The sequence below is a fragment of the Cervus elaphus genome, chromosome 24 (genome assembly GCF_910594005.1).
Source record: "Cervus elaphus chromosome 24, mCerEla1.1, whole genome shotgun sequence".
Taxonomy (NCBI): Eukaryota; Metazoa; Chordata; class Mammalia; order Artiodactyla; family Cervidae; genus Cervus; species Cervus elaphus.
This window is the reverse complement of record NC_057838.1, coordinates 34,055,692-34,073,096: the sequence shown is the minus strand read 5'-3', so window position 1 is coordinate 34,073,096 and position 17,405 is coordinate 34,055,692. Positions and strand designations below refer to the sequence as shown.

General features: G+C 39.8%; 1 protein-coding gene across 2 annotated transcripts in view; it reads right to left on the bottom strand.

Moving 5' to 3' along the window:
* Positions 1-17,405, bottom strand: part of SUMF1 (sulfatase modifying factor 1) — an 86,128-nt gene that overhangs the window by 56,443 nt on the left and 12,280 nt on the right. For both annotated transcript variants that reach the window (XM_043886227.1, XM_043886228.1), the window contains exon 3: positions 14,466-14,540. In XM_043886227.1, the coding sequence (XP_043742162.1) occupies positions 14,466-14,540 (75 nt within the window). The remainder of the gene's footprint in view (positions 1-14,465; positions 14,541-17,405) is intronic.

The window sequence follows — 17,405 nt, the reverse complement described above, 5'->3', positions numbered from 1 at the left end:
GTATTCATTTCAGGTGTATAATGTATACGCCACTTAAGATTATTACAGAACAGTGGTTATTTTTCACTGTGCTGTACAACATATCCTTGTTCCTTATCTATTTAGCTTCCAGTAGTTTGTATCTTCTAATTCCCTACCCCTATCTCGCCTCTCCTCCCTTTTCTCTCCCCACTGGTAATCACGAGATTGTTGTCTAAATAGGTGAGTTTGTTTCTGTTTTGTTTTATATATCGGTTTGTTTCATTTTTTAGATTCTACATATAAGTGATAACATACAGTATTTGTCTTTCTCTGACTTATTTAACTTAGCATAATGCTCTCTAGGTCTGGGATCTGAGGCTTTAAAAAAAAAAACTCTAAAAACAAGAGAAAAAATTTTTTATTTTTTTAAGTAAGTTTTTATTCCTTTAGGCAAAGAAGCTTTTATTACAACTCTTTACAAAAAGGCTTCATTTAAGCTCCTTGAATTGCTACTGGCTTACCTATGAACCTTTCTCAATGTCTAAAACAGGGAAATTACCGAAAATCTGAATGATATTTGATTCGTTCTGTACTTTGTTTTCGTGGCTTACAAGTTCTGAGGCTTCTGAGAAAAAAGGTCAAACAGAAGACAGAAAAGGCACCTAAGAAGCTCTCCCAGCCTGGCTGCATGCTTCACACAGGCGAGCTTACAATGCTGCCGGGTTCTAAAGGTGAGAGGATAGGGAGGCCAACTGTTTAAATTCCCTCATTTTAAGGATGGAAAAATAAGCCCTGAAATGTGGCAGGTAGTGGCAGAGCCAGGGAAAGAACCCACAGCCGCAGGTATTCAATTTATAAGTCTGTTCTACCACCCAGGCTTTTCCAAAAGCTGTTTCCAGAGTCTTCCACAAGATGTTAATAGCTAACAGCTATGGGGGCAGGGGGAAGGAGGGGGGCAGCAGGGGATAGGTGGAAGGAAGTTCCACAATCAGAGCAGTCCATCCAGCCAGGAAAGCACTCAGGTAATCAAGTTAAACTAGTTTTTCTTAATTGCAGAACTTCTCAAAATCTTTGAACTGCTTACATAACAGTCATGGTTAAGTTCTGAGCAACGGGAGATGGTCTTTGAGCCAAGTGTCTGGTAGGTTCCAACCCTGACTATTGACTACTTACTAGCTATGTGACAGTGAGCAAGTTACCAAACCTCTCTCAGTTTGGTTTTCTCAATCAGCAAAGTCAGCCTAGTAAGAGAACTTATCAATAGGCTTACTACAGTGTGGATTTAGCATAAGCATTCAGAAAACAAGTATGTATAGCCATTGGTACAAGAGAGCTGAAGAACTCATTTACAATGCTATTCGTTCATTCATTTATACATTCAGTAAACATGTGATGGGTGTCTGTCCTATGCAGCCCTGTGAGAGGCCTGGGGCGTGGAGAAGCCAAGCACACGATCTAGGGGTGAAGACAGACAAATAAGCAGATGAATTCAAGGCTGTACTGCATGCCCAAGGACAGGCACCCAACTAAAGTCAGGGGGTGTCACTCTGCAAATGTGTCCCACAGGAGGGGAAGAGGAGCAAGTGAGGTAGGACGGGTGTGAGAAGGATGCTCCACAGGAGAGGCTGCCTTTATTACACACCTACTTCATTGATCTGCCTGTACCGTAAGAGTACTTCACTTAATCCAGAAAAGCTGAACATCAACTTTTTCTGTGAAATAAAATACACCAAAGATATTCAGAACCTTAGACTTTGAAAGACGCCCAGAGGACACCTGCTTTCAACCCACACCCAACCAAAGACATCCTCTCTACAGTATCCCTAGGATGAATATGCAAGGCAGGATGAACAACAGTCCTCATTTAACCAAGGCAGTCCAGACGTATACTTGTTATTCTGGCATACTTAAGAGCAACCCATTTTATTCTGAAAAATATCCCAATGTGGACCATAAATTACAATGGTCACTCTACTTGTAGATGATACCCATCTTAGCTTCAACAATTTAGCGGAGAGACATCACCTCCCTGCAGGTACACACTCAAGCTCAGACCATTCTAACCAACAGAGGGCTTCATCAACAGTGGAAGAGAAATGCCTCCAAAGCCCTTTATCTGCTGGCACTGATCAGGCTCCAAGCATCACGTGGAACAAGTCAAATTCCCTTTGGATCACCTTGCAGACATGTGTAGAATAATCATAATTCTTTCACCTCTTAGTCTTCTTTAGGTTCAATCACGTATTCACCCTTCCCCAGGCTCTACCATCTCAAGTGAAGGGAATCACAGCCTCCCCAGATGCTCAGGCCAGTACCCAGGAGTCATACTTGAGTCCTCACTCTCCTTTGCCCCCTCTGCTCTCAGATGCCCAACACCAGACCCTTCTCAGCATCTCTCCCCCTGCCAGCCTGCTCCACAGCCGCATCATGTCACACCTGGCCTCCGACAAAACACACACAGAGGTCAGAGTGCTCTCTTTAAAATGTTAACTAGAGAGGACTTCCCTGGTGGTCGGGGGGTTAATAATCCACTTCCACTGCAGGGGACACGGCTCTGATCTCTGATCGGGGAACGAAGATCCCACATGCTGGGGGCAACTACAGAAAGCCCATGTGCTACAATAAACACCCAGCACGGCCAAACTAAAATAAATTAAAAAAAAAAAAAGTTAACTAGATCCAGTGGCTTCCAGATGCACTAAAGAACAAACCCAAACTTCTCTGAGGCTCAGAAAGTCTAGGTCATCCACCTGCTGCTACTTCTCCAACCTAAGCCTAGCTCCCACCCCATTTCCCCCTGTTTATCACGCCCTCATTACTGGTCATGCTGGGTCCTACTCACCAATTAAGTTTCAGCTCAGGTGTCACTTCCTTAGAGAGGCCACCCCACGACCCCCCACATAAAAGAGCCCAACCCCACAATACACAACCACTCTTTCCCCCATTACTCTGTTTTATTTTATTCACAGGCCATTAGCATAGTTAGTTAAAAGTTCACTTGTGTAGAGTGTGTTTCTCCCTAGATCTATAACTCCCAGGAGAGTGAGGACTTACATCCGCAGTACTTGGAACACTGCCTGGTGCATAGTATAAATGGGATAAACATTTATTTAACAAATAAGCTCACCTGTTCCTGAGGCTTCCATGGTTTCCAAACCCCTCCCCACCGTGGGTGACCCTCTGCTGGATAAACACCAACTAAAACTTTAGTGTTTCAACAGGACATGCTTTTATAGAGAGGGGTCAGCCCTTGTCCTATGGGTTTTGCAAAAGGGCCTCTGACGGAAAGGTACTAGGCTGGTCCTCGGGTGGCGCTGGTGGTAAAGGACCCACCTGCCAATGCAGGAGACACAGGAGATGTGGGTTCGATCCTCGGGTCAGGAAGATCCCCTGGAGCAGGAAATGGCAACCCACTCCACTATTCTTGCCTGCAAAATCCCATGGATAGAGGAGCCTGGTGCGCTAAGTGTGGGGAGTCACAAAGAATCAGACACAACTGAGTGACTAAGCGCGCGCAAGCACACACACACACACACACACACACACACACACACACGCTAAGTGTGGGGAGTCACAAAGAATCAGACACAACTGAGTGACTAAACACACACACACACACACACACTACCTTTAAACATTTCCCAGAACTGAGACAAGCTATTTCCCCTCCTGGGCCATGGTTGCCTCATCTATAAGAGGAAAGTTCTTCACAGATGATTCCGAAAGTTTCATCCATTCTAAATCCTCTTTTTTTTGCATAAGTTTTTCCTAAAGCTGCGTATCCCCTGGGCAGAACTCCCTACCTGACAGTCTTTGTCTCACTGTGGAGGTTTACAGCACAAATGCCAACACCTGGGAGGTAGGAGATGAGAGAATCATCTTTATTTTCTAATCCAAGTCAGACCTCAAAAGACCCACGACTTGAAAAGACACTTAAGAACCTCTTAAAGAGATATTTGAAATCTGAGCCTTTGGGAGCCCACCGTGCCTCACTAACACTCATTCTGATCAGGGACCTTGTTTTAGAGCTGGTTGGAATCAAATACTGTGCCCTGTTATCCTACTTTATTGGATTCTCACCTTCCAGGGTTATCAATTGCTTCCTGAGTCTACACCACATACTGATTCCCAGGACAGGCAGACAACCAGCCTTTTCAAAACCAGACATAGAACACGGTTGTCTGACCATGTTCTCTTCTTATCCAATCAGCCAACCCTGGATCAGACTTCCTGAAAAACTCAGTTTCTGTGAACTCACCTTCACCCTGTTGATCAAATCAGCATTCTCATGCCAAGAAAAAGCTGCCTTTCCAACATGAGACAGGTCATACCAGGTCTGAGCCCCGCGGCTCTCAAAAATGAATGCTCCCATAGAGGATACTCAAATGGCGTTCGTTCATTTTTTGGCAAATATTTATTAAGTCTTTATTAAGTGACAGGTATTATGCTTGGGAGATGGTGAATAATATGGGAACAGCTTCACCCACTGTCACAGGACGGTTCAGGTAAAGAAAAGGGCATTCAACAAACACCTACACAAATAATGATGAGTGAGATAAATAATGTGAAAGGAAGGCATAAGAAGCTGTAAGAACAAATAAATGGAAGCATCTCAATCTGGAATGTTGGACAACAGACAGGCATTTCAAATGGACTGCCCAGAGTAAGTTTAGCTGAAACCTGACCATGCAAAGCTGAATATGGATAGTCAAAGCATCAGGACATGGAAGGCACTCCAGCAGAGCTTTGTCCTAGTTGATCCCCAGGTTTGTTCTTCCTCACTTGAAAGGCTTCCCTAAAATGCCTTTTCCTCACACAGGCATTCCCTGATCACCCTAACAAATTCAGCTTTGCAGGCATCTCTGCCTACTCCTCACCACTTCTCTTCATCGGCACTGCTGAGGTACTTCCACTTCAGGATGGGATGGACTTCATATACTCTTACTCTTTTTGATAAATTTTAAACAGATGATATACGTGTTTTCATTCTTGTTTCTCTAATAATTTCATATTAAAAAGTCATAATTCAGAAAAAAAAAAAACACCTAATATTGGTTTGAATTCAATGCTACTGCATTCCTTAGACTTTGAGCAGTTAAAAGACAGGGAAGGTAGCTTTCATCCTAGTATTCCCAGGAGAAGTACAGTACCTAGGTGACAAGAGGACATTTCTGATGGCTTGCTAAACAAACAGGCTACATTTAAATCCAGAAAGGAAATCTTCAGACAGAGGGAGCTCAGCTCATTTCTTCTACAAGTCAAAAAACAGACCCCACTGATGGATGGCAGACAATCAAGGAGGCATGAATTCAAATAAATGTCACTATATACACCCAAAAGAACTGAAAGCACAGTCAGACACCTGTACACCAATGTTCATGGCAGCATTATTCATAATAGCCAAAAGCTGAAAACAAACCAAATGTCGACTGACAGATAAAATGAACAAAATGTGGTATACAGAAACAATGGAATATTATTCGGTTTTAAAAAGGGAATGGAATTCTTTTTTATTGACATATAGTTGATTTACAATGTTGTATTAATTTCTGCTGTACAACAGTGATTCAGTTGTACATATAAATACACTTTTTAAAAATACTCTTTTCCATTATGGTTAATCCCAGAATACTGAATATAGTTGCCTGTGCTATACAGTAGCCTTTTGTTGTTCATCCAGGATTGAAATTCTGATACATGGTACAACATGAATGAATCTTAAACACATTATCCTAAGTGAAATAAGCCAGTCATAAAAGGACAAATATTGTAAGATTCCTTCTATGAGGCACTTAGAACAGACTAATTGATACAGATACAAAGTAGAATCAAGGTTTACCAGGGGTTGGGGAGGGGAAAATAGGAAATTACTGTTTAATGGTACAGAGTTTCTGTTTGGGATGGCGAACAAGTTCTTTAAGTGCATAGTGGTGATGAGGGTTGTACAACATTGGGAATGTACGTAACTTTAATGAATTATCCATTTAAAAATAGTTAAAATGGTAAATTTTATGTTACATATATTTTATCTCACTTTCCTACCAAAAAAGATGTATCACTTGTATATTCCTCTAGCCAAGGACTCTGAGATAATCCAAGAAGATTTATCCCATGACAGCAAATCCTTTGAAAATATCACTGTAATTTGGTACAATGCTATATGTGGCAATGCCAATTCTTAGGAATGGGCAAAAGTAAAGCAAAGGAAATTTAACTAAATTTTCAATTAGGCCAAGCAAAGAGACAGTCCATCTGAAGAAACCAGAGCAACATTTACTAAAAGGCTCTTTATGTGCCAGACATTGTACTACTAGGTGGTTCTATGAACATGACTTCATTTGATCTTTACAATACTCTACTAGGTAGGCTCAATGGATATGAGTTTAGTGAAGGACAGGGAAAGCCTGGCATGCTGCAGTCCATGGGGTCAAAAAGAGTCAGACATGACTTAGCAACTGATGACAACAACTAGGTAGGCATTTTTTTTTTTTAGGTAGGCATTAATATCCCTATAAGAAATTGATTAAACAAGTGAAATGAGATAAACCATACTAAATAAGGATATTTTTTTAAATATTGTATACACATATCTGAATCATTTTACAGCAGAAATTAACACAAGATTGTAAATAACTATAATTTTTTAAAAAGTAAAATTATAGTTAGAATGAAGAAAAAATAATTAAGGTGCTACGCTAGCATGAAAAGGAGAACAAACAGAGCTACAAAATCACTACTAGCGGTAGACAAGGCAAAACTTCTGATTTGTACTTAACCAGGTTACCAGGTTAACTGCCTCAAAAAAAAAAAAGTCAACATTCTCCAGAGTATTATAACAGGATCCAGAGACCCAAAAGTGAAGGGAAAAGAAAATGAACAGGTGCAAACCCCAAGATGACCCAAATGTTGGAATTATTGGACAAAGACCAAAACAGCTATTATAACTATCAGCTATGACATAAAGGTGAATGCTCTTGAAATGAATAAAAAGCTAGGCATTCATTCTCAGCAGAGAAACAGGAGCTATTTTTTAAAAAGGTAACTTCAGAATTGCAAAATACGGTATCTGAAATTCACTGGGTAGGCTTAAGAGCAGAATGAAAATGACAGAGAAAACAGGAAGCTTGAAGACATATCACTAGAATACTAGATTGTATCACTAGTGTATAATCCAAAAACAGAGAAAAAAAAACTTTTTTAATGAACAAAGTCTAAGGAACCTCTTCAATAATAAAAAGTCTAACACTAGCGTGTCATATCCCAAAATGAGAGGAGAAATTGGTGTTGAAAAAATATTTGGAATAATGGCTGGACACTCCACAAAATATGGTTAAAGACATAAATTTACAGACACAAGAACCTCAACAAACCCCAAACAGGATAATCTCTAAGAAAACAATGTCCAAAAGCATTATAATCAAACTGCTAAAGATAAAAGATTTTTGAAATATCTTGAAAGAAGTCAGTAAAACAAATGACACAATACATATGAGAGATTAGTGGTTCAAATGTCTATTATTAGAAACCACATGAACAGAAAAGAGTGAGACAATATTTTAAAGTCATGAAAGCAAAGAAGTGTCAACCCAGGACTTTGTATCCAGTGAAAACATCCTTCAAGAATAAAGGTAAAATAAACACATTGCAGATAAACAAAAAGTAAGAGAATTCGTCACCAAAAGACTTGCTCTAAAAGAAATGCGAAAGCAAGTTTTTTCAGCTGCAGGGAAATAAGGAACTTTAGGAATAAAGGAAGAACAACAAAAATAGTTTGGGTAAATGGAATAGATTATTTTCTCCTTTAAATTATAAAAAATATGTATGAGTGTTATAAGCAAAATGTTGGGGTTTCTTTCCCATTTACGAAGATGTACTTACTATATATAACAACTATAATATAGGGAGTCGGATAAAGGAACCTACATGGTAATAAGGCTTCTATAGTAAGTCTTATTATTTTTTTTTTATAGTAAGTCTTAAAATGTTAACTCTGTAGCAGATTGTGAGGAGTTAGGTGTGTATATTCTAATTCTAAGAGCAACTTTAATTTTATACTTAAAAATTAAACTTTAATTTTATTTTATACTTAAAGATACTTAAATTATCTTTCAGTAATGAAGCAAAATATATTTGAAGACTAAAAAAAACACCAAAGATACAGCCAAAAGCTAACAGAAATTAAAATGAAATATACATACTAAGGTATACAGTATAAAATATATACATATATTTAAAAAATAACCATATTAAGTATACACAGTATAAATATACACACATACATATATTCACTCAAATGTGAAGTTAAGAGACATGGAAGACTGGGTGACTAACCAACATCTACCTGGAACCCCAGAGGAAAGAATGGAGAAAAAGGCAATACTCAAAAAGATCATGCTTAAGAATAATCCAGATATGATTTACAAACACTTGTCCTCAGATTCAGGAAACTCAATGAAACTGAAGCAGAAAAATGGAAAGAAACCAACATCTAGGCAAATCACAGTGAAACTGAAGAATAACAAAGACAGGAGATCGTTTTAACAGTGGGCCGAACTCGATGACCTACAGAAGAACAGCCACAGAAGTTCCTGATGGCTGACGTTTTAACAGCAATGACAAAGACGAGAAGACAGTGAACTAAACCCTACAGTGTACTGGGAGGAAATAACTGCCAACTGTAAATCCTTACTTAGCTCAATTATCTTTCAGTGTAAGTGTTAGTTGCTCAGTTGTGCCTGACTCTTTGCGACCCCATGGACTGCAGCCCACCAGGCTCCTCTGTCCATGAGATTTTCCAGGCAAGGATACTGGAGTGGGTTGCCATTTCCATCTTTCAGTAATGAAGCAAGATATACTTGAACAAAATTAATAAAAAAAAACATTTACCAAAAGATGTCCTTTAGGCAGAAGAGACTTTTTTTTTTTTAATTTGAAAAAAGAAGAAAAAGGAGAAGCAGTCTTAGTAATTCTGAATCCTTAATGAAATTGGCTTTCGGTTGAAAAGATCGTCTCAAAATAGCTTCTCATCCTCCTTTTTCAAGGACACTTACTCAGCAATTTGTTTCCTTAAACTGTTAACAATTTTGAAAGTGTTAAAGCACAAACAAATAGTGATCATTATTTCTCAGGTTCCCACCAAGAGGAACTGTTTTTTCCCATCTCACTGCTATTCCTCTGTCGAAGATTTAGGAGATACATTAATGACACAAGTGTAAAAATGAAACATACTCTTTAGAAATTATATATTTTAAAGACCATCTTTTTAAGGTATTTTAAGTTATCTAGAGTAAAAAAACAAAACCCCAAAAAAACAACAACAAAAGCTAGCCTTAATCCCTTCTAGGATTTGATATCTATAGTTTTTAAGACACTGTTTTAAATGAAACATCCAAGTAATAATCACAAGTAGGTAAACTTCTGCACACACATCTACTCTGTTTCTCACCATTAAATTCACCATTTATCTCTACAAGAAAACCCTGAGAGCTAGACTGATGCTTTGACTCTAAACGTTATATATTAAAAAACTAACAAACCCAAGAGGACAGCAGCACCAGCACAGTTTGAATCTCTCCAAGTCGATGTGTAGAACCAGACACAGCACTTAGATAACCACTAGATAAAACACCCAAATCCTAAGCACAATATGCACAGCCAATCTATGTGACAAGGTACCTTGACCAAACCAGAACACAAAGATGCAAAGGAAAACTGCCAACAGCCACACAACCTGCACGGTCGTCATGGCTGGACAGGAGAAAACAGAAGAAAGCAACAAGTCATCAGAGCCATGATGAGGAAAATCCCAAAGCAGCCAGCAGGTATCACCGGAAAGCAGAGAATTACAATGTGAAGAAGCAATGAAAACGGGAATGGAGTCTGCCCACTGTGGCGTAAGTGCGCGTTAGGGACCCGTGATGAGAAAGTACAAAGGCCATTGAACAGTCTTGGCCCGAGAATTCCTGACACTGACCTGCTAGGGTCCCTTCCAGAACAGAGTCCCTCACCAAGGATAAAGCCGCGAGAATAAAATCAAACACTAGAAAACAAGGGACAAGAGAGAAAAGGAGAAGGAGTGGAAGGGAAGAGATGCAGGAAATTCTGAGCAAACAGGAGATCATGTTTTCGAGGCCCATGTGAGCACAACTGAAGATAAAAGAGTTCTTCAAGCGACAGAAGCTACCCTGGATCACGCCTTCTTCTAAAGGGTAAGTGATGCTCAAAGCGCCATGTCAAAATGAGGTCAAGGGCATTAAGAAAATGACTCATGAGAGAATAAAATAAAACAGGATCAGCAAACTCAGATGAGATAGATAAATCAAGAAATAACTAAATCAAAAGAAAAGGCCGTTTCAGAAATGAATACAAGAATATCTAACAGACAAAGAAGATGTAAAGGAAGAAAAGATTTTAATTAAAAAAAAATATAGAAATGATTCAAAAGAAGTGATAAACACTGAAATTGAATCCTACAAACAGATATATTAAGAGTTCCTAAAGAAGAAAACAAAGAATGTTTAAGAATGTTTAAATCCATAGGTTCATGACTTTTTAAAAAAAAAATCTGGTGATTATAAAAATCTACATTTCTGCTAAAACAATACAGAACTAAATACACACATACCAATGAGTATATATAAAACTGGTAAAACCAGATTTACCTTCATCTGTCAACTTCCTGTTTGTGAAATTGTTTTATGGTTGTTCAGATGCTAGCACTGGAGTAATCCAGGGGAAGGGTGCATGAGATATCTATATTATTTCTTACAACCGCATGTAAATTTACAATATTCTTTAAATGTTTAAATAAAAAAAAAGAAATCTAATTGGTTATTTCTAGAGAGGAATAGGGGATCGCTTCTTTAGTAAAGAATCAAGCATCTACTCTATCTTTCTTGTATGAACAGTATCAACAGTTAAGAAAATAGCAGATGAGGGAACCACCTCTTTATAAAATCTCAATTAATTTAAAAAAAAACTGTTATATTCTCAATGTCTTCCAACTCCCAATGAACTCATGGATCTTGACACTGAGCATTAACAGCAGGTAACATTACAAAAAGAGAGAAAGATATTATGTGCCTGGTGGTGTAAGAACGTGTCACTGAGGTCTTGCAATGGGGTCCATACGTGAATCTGATCAGGTCTATGGATCCAGACACCACTGGCAGGAAATGCACAGGACAGAAAGAAGAGCTGAGATGCAACATGAGAGGGCAATCCAGAAAAAAACCCTGGATTCTTTCACAGATAAATTGTTGGGGGGTGCAGGGGTGGGGAGGGTGTGGCAGACAAGGGCCAGGGGCTGGGGAGGAGCAGGATAATGGAAGGGAAATCCACAGATGATAACAGTCTTAACTTAGTAAAAAAAAAATCTTAAAAGACACAAATTTGCTTTAAATGGGCAGGACTAAACATTGGCAGTCTTGGGGATACACGCCTGCTGATAATACTACAAAGAAATGCAGAGAAGAATCTACTTTAAAAAGCAAGATAGGGACTTCCCTGGTGGTGCAGTGGTCAATACTCCGTGCTTCCAATGCAGGGGGCACAGGTTCGATCCCTGGTCATGGAACTAAGATCCCACCCGCTGCATGGTGTGGCCAAACAACAACAAACAAACAACAAAAAAAACTATTTAAAAAAAAGCAAGACAGTGGCTACTTCAGGGACAGAGCGGGTGGTGATCAGGATGTGGCACATGGTTGGGGTCACTAGGGCAGGTGGCAAAATTCTAATTTCTGACTTAAGACAAGGTTACAATGATGTTTGCTTTAGAGTAACACAGTAAAATGACACACATGATTTGTGTGATCTGTATTTGATTTTTCTTTTACAATGGAAAGGCTTTTTCTGAAAAGGTATACCCCTAGTATTTCCTGTCATGAGAGAACATTTACGACATTTAAAATAATTAATTTAATTACATTTATTTTAAAGAATTACATGAAACATAATCACATGACCGTAAATATCTAAAACAACTGCATGAAAGTTAATAATTTATAAAATAATTACATTTAAAATATAAATAAGAGTAAATCACATTAATAAATCCCGGCCAGCCAGTGAAACCTGGGGAAGGTTTTGAGGCCTATTTTTTATGTTAAAAGGGGGATTAGCAAGTACTACTGAGCTTTAGGGGCTTCCTTGGTGGCTCAGCTGGTAAAGAATCTGCCTGAAATGTGGGAGACCTGAGCTCGATTCCTGGGTTGGAAAGATCCCCTGGAGAAGGGAACTAAGAATCCACTCCAGGATTCTGGCCTGGAGAATTCCATGGACTGTATAGTCCATGGGGTCGCAAAGAGTCAGACACAACTGAGCAACTTTCACTTTCACTGAGTTTTAGTGACAAGCAAACACTCAGATGAGACTTTCTTCTCAACTTAATCAGGTCTTATAAGAGCCCTGAGCCTGAGACTGTGTGATCTTATGTTTGGCCACGTACCACCTTGATTCACCTGCTTCACGTAAAGTCACCTTGTGGCCCATCTCCTCTCCCACACTCGTGGAAACACCAGCTTAAAAATAGATCTAGTGCATGAGGGTATGCCAAGACCTAAGAGGAGGCTGAAAAAACAAAAACTTAGCTCCCTCAAATCACCAACAGGTTCATTTCACTCATTCCAGCCCTTTCTAAATATGATTTAAAAGGCTTGCTTTTCCATTATGAGCACTTAAGTGAGTGACCAATACTATGACCGGGTAACAGCTGCTTATCCTCGTCCTAGTTACCAGTACACACACTTCACTGTGGATTTAACAAGGCACCGGCAGAACCTAGTAATAATCAGTCTTTATGCCTAAAGCGCTCAGAGCTTCTCAAGTGACAAGAGGCCTTGTATCTGAAAGCACAAAACAAAAAAGTGCGTGCCCAAAAAAAAAAAAAGTGCGTGCCCTCCCCCATCTGCACTCCCTATCGCAAAACAAGACCTGACAGCCTGAGCTGTTCGCTCATCAACACTAAGCTAGTGTGACCCCAAACCCCTTTAAAAAGGCGGGGGCAGGGTATATCATATAACATAACAGACTTGTAATGTAAACTTGTAAAGAAAACCTTGAGATTCAGATGGAACTCAGTCATGTTTTTTAAAACACTGGGACTTCCCTGGTAGTCCACTGCTTAAGACTCAGCATCCCTGGTTAGGGAACTAAGATCCCAAATGCTGCAAGGCAGCAGGACAAAAAATAAAATAAAAAATTAAGTAATATGAAATATATACATAAAGGAGGCTTGATTCTCCTATAAAATGGCTTGAGAGCAAGTCTGGTTTTACCTCATCTTTCCCCCTCATGTCCCCCAGGTTTTCTACATGAGTGTACAGAAAGCCAGCTCAAGCCAGGATGGTTAGCTCACAAGAGAGAATGGTGATGCCAACACATAAAGACGAGATTCAGGCAGGAGTTGAAAGGGAACCTATATAAGAAAGGAAGATTAGTGCTGAATTCCTGTCTTCCAGGTCGAGGTCTTATTCAGTCTCTCTGGGGTCAGCTGACCCTGTTTCCTTTCCTCTCTCACCACCTCCTTCTTCTGCATCCTCAGCCCTGTTTTGTAAACCTTCAGCTTTCCAGCTTACCTACCCTCCTTCCCTTGTATATTTTTTGCCTTCTCATGAGACAGATAAGTAAATATATACGCAAATATACACAGACGGTAAAGAATCTGCCTGCAAAGCAGGAGACCCGGGTTCACCCCCTGGCTTGGGAAGATCCTCTGAAGGAGGGCATGGTAACCTCCTCGAGTATTCTTGCCTGGAGAATCCCATGGACAGAGGAGCCCGATGGGCTACAGTGCATGGGGTCGCAAAGAGTCAGACACGACTGAGTGACTAACACTTTCACTTTTCACTTTCACTTCAAATATACACAAACCTACTAAAATGTCTGCAACAGAAACCCTGAGCTCCCCTCACCACACAGGTGCTTCTAGAGGCCTCATCCACTGCTTCCACGACTCCCCAGAATCCCCTCTAAAAGAGGGTTCACCCTGGATGGTAAGGACCAGGTTCTGGCCTCAATTTCCTGTGATCATCCAGAGCAAAGGGCCCCTTTCATAAATGTTACTCTGATCACATGAATTCACGAATCCTTTAAAAGGACGCTCTCTCTCCATACCAACACCTGATGAGACCAAGACTTTAAGAATAGAAATAAATTGAAGGAAAAAAAAACAAAAACACACATTTAACCCTCCATTCTAGAATGGAGGGTTATAAGTAAAAGAAGCCCAGAAGTGTTTAAAGCCCAGGTAAGCTTCACTTATACTCAGGTTCACAAGATAGTAGCTCAAGTCAGATTCAACACTTTAGACATTATCCCAGGTTTGTGTTATTTTCTTCAAGACATGGTGTCCTGGTCCAGAGGCCTGTCCTAGGGGAAAATCTATAGCAGGAAAATGGTGAGGTATCTGGGGGAAGCGGAAGGGCTTGTAGTTTGGATTTTTCACCCAAGCCGTTTCTAATGAGCAGTAGAGAAATATGAGAGCCTATTAAAACATTACTTACTGCCTGCTGGATGTCAGACTTCACCTGCTCACTCAACATGCCTTCAAAAACAAAGGAGTCACCAAACTTCTCAGCCTGAAGGAAAGAAGGGAAATAAAAATCCAGAAAAGTTTGCAGAAACACATTTCACAAGCGCCATTTTCTGTGTACGCTACTTGAGTGGTTCTTCTTGTCCAAATGAACTTAATTTTATCATGTGATCTCCCAAAGGATTCAGAAATGACATTAAAGCATCTGGCTTCCTATTAAAACAGGTTAGTGTCACTTACAGAGCCCATTTTCATTTTAGGCTCATGTAGCTGATAAGGATGCAGACTGGAACAGATTAGCTTTTGAGCCTGTGATTGTTTCTGTTGATGGAAACACATCTCCCCAAGTATTATAAATGACTTTGGAAAATAACAGGATTCTTTACATATCAGATCACATATCAACCTTTTCCTTTGTTCTACTCCTGGAATCTAGCTAAAAGAAGCAAATGGCACTCTTTGCTGATATTCTGACACATTCTAGCTCCACTAAGAATTCTAGCTCCATTCTAGCGCCACTAAGGCGTCCGCTGTGCTGATAAATCTCAAGTGGCCAACTTGAACACCGGGCGGAAATCTGTATTTTAATCATTTTTATTTAATGTTACTGTCTCAAGTCTGTATCTACTTGGTTTTCTTTGCTGCATGTGGCCCCAATCAGCAAATATGCAAAGTAGCCTCTTGGTTTCCATGATTCTACTCTTCCGGTTTTCTTTCTCCTTACGGATTCTTCCTACTCATCTCCTGAAATGCCTGGGCTCTCCTTCTAGCCCCTAAAACACTGTTGCTCCCTGGTGTTCTCCCCTGCTCCTCTGATCTTCTTACTCTATTCCAGTGGCTCCTGGGCCCTGTGCAGTTGAGATCAGCTGGCAAACTTATTGCCTCTACACATTACTGCTCCCCAAGCCCAGAGCTTCTGATTCTGGAGGTCTGGGGTGAGGCAAAGGAACCTGCATGTATGAACAGCTACGCTGGTGATTCTAATACAGGTGGTCTAAGAGATCCCACTTGAGAGGCACAGACCTGCTGCCTCTGGCAATTTCATCATTTTAACCACTGCCAGCACTTCAAATGATGCTCAAATCTCTACCTGCATACATATCCTCTCCTCACTAGATGAGAGTAACTGCCTACTACATCCCTGGATTTCAGGCCTTATGAGCGCCTCAAATTCTTTTTCCTGATTCGAGCTCATCAACTTTTATGCATCCCAGTTCTTCTTCCTGTATTTCCTTGTGGCATCACCATGTCTAAAAACCTGGACCACTCCCTCATTCAACAACACTGATCAAAGACCTAACAGATGCCTGCCTTTGGGCTACATGACAGAGATACAAGGTCAATATTACACAAGCATGGACTCTGACCTTAGAGCACTTATATATGGAGCACCTTTAACAAAAGTCAAGTTGAAAAAAGAAAGGAAGAAAATAAGTACAACTTTATTTGACATTGTAAAGTGGAGAGTCTTGAGAAAAGTCTCCTTTTGAGAGTGGGCAGAGGAAGCCTCCCTGAGAAAAATGAGATGACTCAAGAAGGAGAAGGAGACAGCCATAAAAAAGGGGGAAAGGCAGGAAATCCCATGCAGGGGAAAGTATGGGCTGTGCCCCAAAGATGGGAGAGAGTGTCCAGTTTGCAAGGAACAGAAACAAGAACAGCAGGATCAGAATGTGATGAGCAATGGAAGTGTGATGTAAAATGAAGCTAGAGAAATGGAAAAAAACAAAAACAAACAACTGTAAAGTGCCATAAAAATATGGAGCATTTTATCCAAAGCAGGGCTTTAACCCTTTTTGTTCCCTAGGCCCTTTTGGCAGTCAGGTGAAGCTTAAGAACGTCCTTCTCAGAATAAAATGTTTAAGTGTATAAAACAAAATCAACAAAATTACAAAGAAACTGAGTTATATCAAAATATTCACAAAAACAAATGTGAGCTATAGTAATATATACAGGTGTGTGTCTATAGGTACATATCTGTCTTTTTTAATTTTTTAATATATTAAATAAGATCTAGTGGCAGGTCTCATAATTATCATTTCTAAGGTGGAGATGAATACAAGTAATTTTAAGATTAAGAGCTCTACGATAAGAATAATGTGACACAAAGTGTCTGTGATTTCTGCTGAGGACAAAGTCACAGGCATTGCTGCCATTTCTGTACCACACTGTCTACTTCCTAACTAAAGGACATGCTCAATTTCAGTTAGAGAAATCCAGATGTAGTATTCCGTCATCCATGCTCCTAGACGCCCTAAATTCTACTCATTCTGTCTAATCTCGATGGAGAACCCTAGTCTATGGGAAACTTCCTGCCTTAGAAGCCATCTTCTAACTTCAGCAGACTATTGAGGAACTTGATCTGAGAGTATTCTCATGAAACAAAAAGAACAGAAACTTCTCACTAGGAATGGGGACAAAGAGGCAATCACTCTGTATATTTTAGGAAATGCCAAAGAAATGCAAAACCAAATTTAGAAGTTGTCTTGCTTTCAGTATTCACTCTGAAATTTTTTTTTTTTTTTAATAAAAAAGATGTTCTACTCTGAAACAAAAGCAAAAACAAGGCAGGGACTCCACACACTGAAGGCAAGGGAAGACTCCTTTGGTAAGAAAAATGGGAAACCTACATATGTATAACAAGGATATCTGAGACACTCAGAAGCTTCCATCATTGAGAAAGCCTCCCTCTTCCTAGGACCACTGAGGACAAACATCCACTTTCAGAACATCGCTCTGTGATTCAGCAACCACAGCAAATGCTGGAATTGCCAAAGGAAACCTTGTGTGTCATCAGGCACTGGAATAAAACCACAAAAGTGAAAAGCTGCACTTCTTCATCTATCACTTATGAATTATGCCATGCTTCTGAAACAGATGAACTATAATTTTTTGAGAGGGAAGGGTGGCCTTA